This window comes from Cherax quadricarinatus, chromosome 85 (assembly GCF_038502225.1).
Source record: "Cherax quadricarinatus isolate ZL_2023a chromosome 85, ASM3850222v1, whole genome shotgun sequence".
NCBI lineage: Eukaryota > Metazoa > Arthropoda > Malacostraca > Decapoda > Parastacidae > Cherax > Cherax quadricarinatus.
The window spans coordinates 8,346,753-8,355,964 of record NC_091376.1 but is presented as its reverse complement, the minus strand read 5'-3'; the positions used below and the strand labels follow the sequence as shown (position 1 = coordinate 8,355,964).

The 9,212-nt window shown below is 37.3% G+C and overlaps 1 protein-coding gene across 1 annotated transcript in view; it reads right to left on the bottom strand.

Moving 5' to 3' along the window:
* Positions 1-9,212, bottom strand: part of CROT (Carnitine O-octanoyltransferase) — a gene marked incomplete at its 5' end in the record, with an annotated part of 41,034 nt that overhangs the window by 15,158 nt on the left and 16,664 nt on the right. Inside the window, 3 exon segments of the mRNA XM_070103327.1 lie at positions 1,507-1,626; positions 5,525-5,697; positions 7,074-7,197. Of these exon segments, the coding sequence (XP_069959428.1) occupies positions 1,507-1,626; positions 5,525-5,697; positions 7,074-7,197 (417 nt within the window).

Below are 9,212 nucleotides of genomic sequence, written 5' to 3'. Positions count from 1 at the left end.
AAAGAAAGAAAATCCCCAAAAAGAAAATACTTTCATCATCATTCAACACTTTCACCTCACTCACACATAATCACTGTTTTTGCAGAGGTGCTCAGAACACAACAGCTTAGAAGCATATACATATAAAGATACACAACATATCCCTCCAAACTGCTAATATCCCAAAACCCTTCCTTTAGAGTGCAGGCATTGTACTTCCCATTTCCAGGACTCAAGTTATATCATATTTTATATTTACTCTGATAATTATACTTTTGTACCTGTACCTAAATAAACTTATACACTGTGCTGGCATGCAGATACACATTAAAATCACTAAGAGTCTCCCTCTAGTCTTGAAGATGCATATTAATATTATTAATAATAATAATAACTATGGGGTGCTTTAAATGTTGTATATTAAGTTATTACTGTATAGACACTTTCATTAATCCATTTATGATATTTTTTTTAAATTATGTAAGAAACATGCTATATAACATATAAACATGATACATACACCCACAGTAGAATAAATTTGACATAAATATGAGATGTGGTAGCTGGGCAGCTTGTCAGAATGATGGCAAGAGCTATGTGTTCTCTAGTCCAACACCAAGAAAAATGTGCACACTACAGCCTCTCCTCACTTAGCAACATACTCGTTTACCGACCACTTACACTTATGACCAGCTCTCCAATGAGCATGCAAACCTAAGTAATGTTTATGAGAGCTGATTTCCTCTATTCTGCTTATTATAGTATACAGTACACTACTGTATAAACATTTAAAATATACCACAAACTTCAGAAGCTAGGCTGAGGGAATAACTACTGTAAATGTATGTTGTGGCTGACTTTTTAAGTTAGTTTCAACACCACTGAGCTTTGCCGTTTTTTTTTTTAACACATAAGCTCTCTCCCACCAAGGTAGGGTGGCCTGAAAATAAGAAGAAAAACTTTCACCACCACTCATGTGATCACTGCCTTTCCAGACACACTGACATTACAACTGCAATGCCCTTCCAAACTACATCATCTCTACCCCTCTTTCAGAGTGCAGGCTATTGTATACATTTAACTGGGGGTAATGTTTTCTGATATAATTTAGAATCTTTGTTTTGGCATCTAAAATCATCTCTGAGGTAAACTTCTCTAAGGTAAATTTCTTTGAAGCAAAACATTCTTAATAAAGATTCACTACTACTATTTTAATTAATGATATAACTGTGTATATATATAATTGGGGCCCCTGATATATTCTATATGGTAAATTTTGAATAAATTTTAGTATAGTTTATTATATTATTTCAGGTCACTTTTTATATTGTATCTTTATATATGCTTCTAAGCTGTTGTATCTGGGCACCTCTGCAAAAATTATGATTATGTATGAGTGAGGTGAAAGTGTTGAATGATGATGAAAGTATATTTTTGTTTTGGGGATTTTCTTTCTTTTTGGATCACCCTGCCTCGGTGGGAGATGGCCGACTTGTTGACAAAAAAAATATGATTGAGTCGTCTTGCCTGTCCGAGACCATACTGTAGAAACAGCCATAGCCATTAGGAATCATCGCTGCTACGCCACCAAACACGGGTGTGTATCCCACGGTACTTGTTGAAAGTACAAAGTTGCCACCACCGCCACTGAAAATAGAGAATATTTCATATCAAGTTTTTATGTAAAATTTGTTTTAATTCTATTCTACAGTAGATGCTGTAGCTATAAAATTAATTTCTATACAGTCCTTCAACAATATTATATTCATAGTATTCATACAAAGGACATTTTGCCCCAAAATTAACACTATTTTTATACTACAAAATAAATAAGAACTACAGCAAATAAACAAACAAATGAATAAATAATTAAACACACACACAGGAGCTGTCACTCAACCCCTGCAACCACATACAGGTGAGCACACACATGTGCTTACGCAGGAACCATGCATAGTTTTAAGACAAGGTATGATAAAGCTCATGGAGAAGGGAGAGGACCTAGTAGTGACCAGTGAAGAGGCAGGGCCAGGAGCTATGACTCAACTCCTGCAACCACAAATAGGCGAGTACACACTAGACCTGCTGTTGGAGTGTGAGCAAGGTAACAGTTATGAAGGGATTCAGGGAAACCGGCAGGCCAGACTTGAGTCCTGGAGATGGGAAGTACAGTGTCTGCACTCTGAAGAAGATGTGTTAATGTTGCAATTTATAACTGTAATGTAAGCATGCCTCTGGCAAGACAGTGATGGAGTGAATGATGATGAATGTTTTTCTTTTTCGGGCCACCCTGCCTTGGTGGGAGACGCCCAATGTGTTAAAAAAAAACACCAACATACACACACACATACAGGCAAGCATGCACATGCATGCTGTGACTCAACTCCTGCAGCCACACACAGAGGCACACCACTGATTTACCAGCAACAGATTGTCCAGCCCCTCTTTTAGTTTGGGCAAAATTATAAGGCTACATTTTTGCCTAAATAATTTACCTGGCAGCCACAGATGGCAGTGATGTGTGCTCATTTACAATGTTTGCACTGCAGTTGTTGGTGGTGATCCCTTGATTCTGTGTGACTCTTAGTATAATTTGCTAACACTAGCGATTAGCTTTGCAGTGCCAGTGAAATTCTAATATTCATCACTCTGGGAGTGGTGATAATACAACATTCTTTACAAGTACAGTAACAAACAAACTTGTTTTATTTAAACTAATGGTTAATTTAAGTTTCCAGCAGACCATGGTAAATCAGAGGTCTACTGTTAAATTATTATTACGTGACCTCTGCTGGTCCAGCAAAATTGATATATCAGCAAAGTCGAGGATCCAAGGTTGCCGGAAAATCAGTGTTGCTCTTTGTACTGGTGCATGATGTAGAAATACAACAATTGATAATTACTGTACAAATTATAAAAGGGGAAAAAATAACATTGTGAAGTCTCTATTATGCAACATACAGTGCCTCAGGCAAGACTATAACTCACAAGAATAGAATACAGTACAGGTGCACCTTAACTTAAATAGGGTTATGTTCCAAAGAATCCATTGTAAGTTGAAAATATCTTAAGTCGAATATGAATACAGTGATACCTCGCATATCCGACCTGCCATTATTCAAACCTCACCGAGCAGGCCCTGGGAAAGGGCAAAATTCTAAAATTATTACCGAAACATCCGAACAGCTATTCGGATATGGCAGAAGTCTGAATCAAACTTGCTGCACACTTTAGTGTACTGGTTGGCCACTAGGAGCCATGTTATTTGCCTTCCTTTTAGCATTATTACAGCTGTGTATGGCACCAAAGAGGGCCAGGAATATGCTCACTCTAGAAAAAAAAGAGGGAAATATTGTAGCATGTGGATGCAGGTTGACCCAAGGCTGGGGAAAAAACTACAGAAGACGACGTGCAGGACTGGCTAGTGTGTGATGAAGATGACCCTGGTGTGCAATCTCTGATGGATGCAGAGACTGCAGAATCAGTGTTGCACCCGGAACATTCCGAAAGTGACGACGACAATGACAACCCAATGCCTCTAAGACCAAAAACTTCACCAGCAAGGGCAGGTGTCAAAACACTTTTGGAGTATTTGGAGCAGCCACTGTCCACAACCCATTTGAAAAGTTATGGTCCTGTGGTCCATGAAATCCGAGAGGCTGTTATTAGAGTCCAGAGTGTCTGGTCCCACCGCCAGACGACATTGCACTCATTTTTTTTAAACCTACAATGCAGTCACCAATGGCGATATGACAGTATGGATGTGTATCCCCCCCCCCCATGTATCAGGAAACTCTGTGTTTCCGAACCAGTCTCGGCCATGAAAGGTATCACTGTACAGGTCTCCCTCAACATTCGCGAGGGTTAGGGGATCAAGAGCCTCGCGAATGTTGAAAAACCGTGAATGTTTGGTGCCCCAATATATTGTAGGGAAATATATTACAATACTGCTTCCTTAACTTGTTGAACCATGAATAATCATAAAATACATGAAAACGTCGTAAATTGTACTAAATATATACATGTTATGCTTTAATAACGTATGTTATTTAATAACATGTATGTAATAAAATGTATGTTATTAAATACCACAGACTCCACCACTGCCTCCACCAATGCGAGTCCCTACTACCCTCCCTCCGACCCCCGCAACTGGCAGCCAGCCCTCCCACCACTCAGTGTGGTGAGTGTTTTGTTTGTTCATTATTTGCTATTAAACTACAGAATAAATAATGTAAACCCATTCATGACTGCATATTGGAATGGCTATTAGGAAAGGTATTAGACGGTGACATCATGTGTTTACTCTTGAACACAGCAAAGAATCGAACATTTCTGCTATTGCTAATAATAACAATAGTAATAATAATAATAATAATAATAATAATAATAATAATAATAATAATAATAATAATAATAATAATAATAATAAATACGATATAATTGAAGAAGGAAATTGTACAAAAATACGAGGGAGTGGTTGACATATCGTCAGTGTGACTTTGTTTATGCTGGAGTGAACATTAGTCTCCCTGCTCTTCCAAACATTTCACAATAATTCAGCAGTTGAGGCAGTGGTATTTAATAACATATATGTTATAAATAATAATAGTACATGTTATTATTAATAACATGTATTTAATAACATATATGTTATAAATAATAATAGTACATATTATTAATAACATGTATTATTATTAACGTGTATGTTATTAAATACCATTGCCTCAATCACTGCCTCTACCACTCCAGTCACACTCAATCTTCAAGCACCAAACACAATGAATTATTGTGAAATGTTTGGAAGAGCAGGGAGACTAATGTTCACTCCAGCATAAACAGTCACACTGACAATGTGTCAACCATTCCCTCGTATTTTTGTACAATTTCCTTCTTCAATTATATCATATTTATTATTATTATTATTATTATTACTACTATTGTTATTATTAGCTGTAGCAGAAATGTTTAATTCTTTGCAGTGTTCAAGATTAAACACATGATGTCACCATCTAATACCTTTCCTAATAGCCATTCCAATATGCAGTCATGAATGGGTTTACATTATTTATACTGTAGTTTAATAGCAAATAATGAACAAACAAAACACTCACCACACTGAGTGGTGGGAGGGCTGGCTGCCAGTTGCGGGGGTCGGAGGGAGGGTAGTAGGGATTCGCAGGTGGCGGGAAATTTAAATATGATTTGGCGGCTGGGAATTTGGTGGCTGGGAATTTGGCGGTTGGGAATTCGCGAATGTGTGAAGCCCGTGAAAGTTGAAAACGTGAATGTTGAGGGAGACCTGTATATGCTAAATAAGCAAATAAACTAATACCAGTATTGAAAAGTAAATAAATGAATGCAAGTTTATCCTATCAATAAACAAACAGTACTGTACAGTACAGAATGAGCATCACTATCATACCATCTTGAAGTTAAAATATCCTAAGTCAAATTATCATAAAGCAAGGAGCGTCTGTATGTACATACCATAATCATAGAAAAGGGTGCACACCAACTCTCAATTTTTAAATAAGAATCTTACCTTTTCGTGAAAGATGGGTCCAAAAACAAATCAGGAATATCCATGCCAGATTCTAAAGCCACAATATATAGCCCAAGCATGTGTCTATCAATGCCTTCATTTTTCTGGCATTCTTTCATGAGTCGGTTGTGGCAGTCCACTGCTGCTACTAGCTTGCGACGCTTCTCGGCAGTCTGGAAGAAAGATTTTCGTGTGCTGGGTACAGTGCAATAGTTTGAATCTCATTTAATGCTGTATATCACAATTTCAAACTCACACTCAATAAGACAGACAGTCCTTGATGATACACTGACTTTCTTGGGTTATCCTGGGTAGCTAATACTACTCCGGGTAAAAAATCTAAACAAAATTTTATCTTATAACTCCAGGATTTGAAGCTTTGTCTGCCATAACATCATAGAATTAACCTTCAATATAATGACCCTCAATTAAATGGACTTCAGAAATAGAGCAAAATCTGGTGGATCAATGGACTCAGAAACAATGGTAAAAATCTGTGAGTTATGAATTTTTTTGTCATTGTTACTATTTACAGCAAAACATCTCTTCTCTATCCTCCATACCTGCCATTACTGACCATCCACTTCCTCCCTATTAGTTAGTTACAAGGAAGGCTTACTTTAATTACAAGGCTAAGTACCATCCCATAGCAGTCCTAAATTATGTTAAACATAAGAACATAAGAAAGGAGGAACACTGCAGGAGGCCTGTTGGTCCATACTAGGCAGGTCCTTTACAATTCATCCCACTAACAAAACATTTGCCCAACCCAATTTTCAATGCTACACAAGAAATAAGCTCTGATGTGAAAGTCCCACTCAAATCCAACCCCTCCCACTCGTGTACTTATCCAACCTAAATTTGAAACTACCCAAAGTCCCAGCCTCAATAACCCAACTAGGTAGACTGTTCCACTCATCAACTACCCTATTTTAAATCCGATACTTTCCAATGTCCTTTCTAAATCTAAACTTATCTAATTTAAATCCATTACTGCGGGTTCTCTCTTGGAGAGACATCCTCAAGACCTTATTAATATCCCCTTTATTAATACCTATCTTCCACTTATACACTTCGATCAGGTCTCCCCTCATTCTTCGTCTAACAAGTGAATGTAACTGAAGAGTCTTCAATCTTTCTTCATAAGGAAGATTTCTAATGCTATGTATTAATTTAGTCATCCTAGCATTAGAAATCTTCCTTATGAAGAAAGATTGAAGACTCTTAAGTTACATTCACTTGTTAGACGAAGAATGAGGGGAGACCTGATCGAAGTGTATAAGTGGAAGATAGGTATTAATAAAGGGGATATTAATAAGGTCTTGAGGATGTCTCTCCAACAGAGAACCCGCAGTAATGGATTTAAATTAGATAAGTTTAGATTTAGAAAGGACATAGGAAAGTATTGGTTTGGAAATAGGGTAGTTGATGAGTGGAACAGTCTACCTAGTTGGGTTATTGAGGCTGGGACTTTGGGTAGTTTCAAATTTAGGTTGGATAAGCAAATAAAGAGAAATGGTGTAAATCCTTCATACAAAAGCATACATACCTTTGCTTTGGGATTTAGCATTGTTTGTACCCAGTCAACAGATTCTGCCGTGCAGGAACGCATGGTTTCAGTACGACCAGCGTGAAACTGACGAGTAGATGCTGTCTCATAGGTGGGTGCGGGCCTACAAGTAGAGTATGTGAACATATAAAATAATAGTGAACCTTGTATCATTCTTATAACCCGAAAGGGGCTCACTTTTCTGATAATTTGTAGAGTCCCATCATGGAGCAAAAAATAATTTATGGTGCCTTTAGATAACAGTATAATGCTTTGATAAGTTAGACACATGTCTAATTTATCGTTTCGGTTCTCTGAACCATTCATCTACAGTATAATGCTTTGCCTTCTTCAGGGACCCAATCAGAGACTCATAAATCTTCATGAGGAAAGAGTGAAAAGCGTAGTTCTAGATTTGGCAGAAAGTGGTCCAAATTGCTCACAAGCAGGAATAATGACCATTTGGATTCACTTTCAAAAATTCTATAAATACTAAGAATACATCTAAATCACCACATTATTTCAATGATGAAACATTAAAGGGTTAAGAAATTTGGAACTACCCTCCCCTTCTCTGGACACTTAATAATCCACAACATTAACCAGGATCAAAAAAGTCATGACTTTACTGAAATATCTTAGAAGATAGTATGAGCAACAGGAATTTAAATCAGTGTGTTGAGAGGATGAGCTCAATGGAACTAGAAAGATGCTCCTGATTCATATCATTAAGAAAAATGAAGATAAGATGCAGGTTAGAGAGAAAAAGAGATGCTTTCTGCACAGGTGAAGACGAAGAATCACTAAACTTACAAAAGTTCTCACATCGTCTCAAGAGCAAAAATAAATACTGGTTAGAATGATGGAAAACACTGAGACAAAACTGAATGTATCACACAGAGTCCATAAAAGACAGACGGAGCCAAAGCCCATTACTGAAATTGAAGGAAACCCAAAATACTTTTTTTCATTTGCAAAATCCAGGGGAAATGTCACATCTAATATTAGGCTCTTGCTTAAAGGAGATGGAACTTACACTAATGGCATGTGAAGTAAGTGAAATACTTAAGTCCTAATATAACTCTGTGTTCAGTGAGTCATTAATCAGACTAAAGATTAACAATCAAATTAAATTTTTCATGAGTGAGACACACAACTCTTCCAACACCTCTAAAATTTCTGACATAACCATAAACCCACTCAACACTGAAGAAGCCACTGATAGTGTGCCCATGAACTATGCTCCAGGCAAGAAGCACCATTATATACCTTACATATACTATTGAGACAAAGTTTTAACAAAGGAGTCATCCCAGTTATGAAAAAAAGCATGGATACAGCCCCACTCTACAAAAATGACAGTATAGCAACTGTTTAACACAGTGAATAACAACAACTGCACAACTCAGGGTAATATGGGTTTAGAGCAAGTTGCTCTTGCCTCTCACAACTGCCTATATCACCTTGACATGGTCCTGGATGCACCAGAAGACATACAAAATTCAGACATAGTATATCCTAACTTTTCAGTCTTCAACAAGTGTGATCATGGTATAATAACTCAAAAAATAAGTCAGTTACAGGAACATTGCCTGTCATTCAGTATTGAAAAGTCAATTACAAGTCATTCAAGTACTGATAAGTCACTTACACTGTCACTCAGGTACTGATAAGAACACTGCCTGTCATTATTGATGAATCAGTTATAAGAACACTGCCTGTCATTCAGATATTGATAAGTCAGTTACAAAAACACTGCCTGTCATTCAAGTACTGATAAGTCACTTACAAGAACACTCCCTGTCACTCAGGTACTGATAAGAACACTCCCTGTCACTCAGGTATTGATAAGAACACTTCCTGTCATTCAGTATTGATAAGTCAATTACAAGAACACTGCCTGTCACTCAGGTACTGATAAGAACACTGCCTGCCACTCAGGTACTGATAAGAACACTGCCTCTTACTCAGATATTGATAAGAAACTGCCTGTCATTCAGTATAGATAAGTCAGTTACAAGAACACTGCCTGTCATTCAGGTACTGATAAATAAGAACATTGCCTGTCACTCAGGTACTGATAAGAACACTGCCTGTCACTCAGGTACTGATAAGAACACTGCCTGTCATTCAATATTG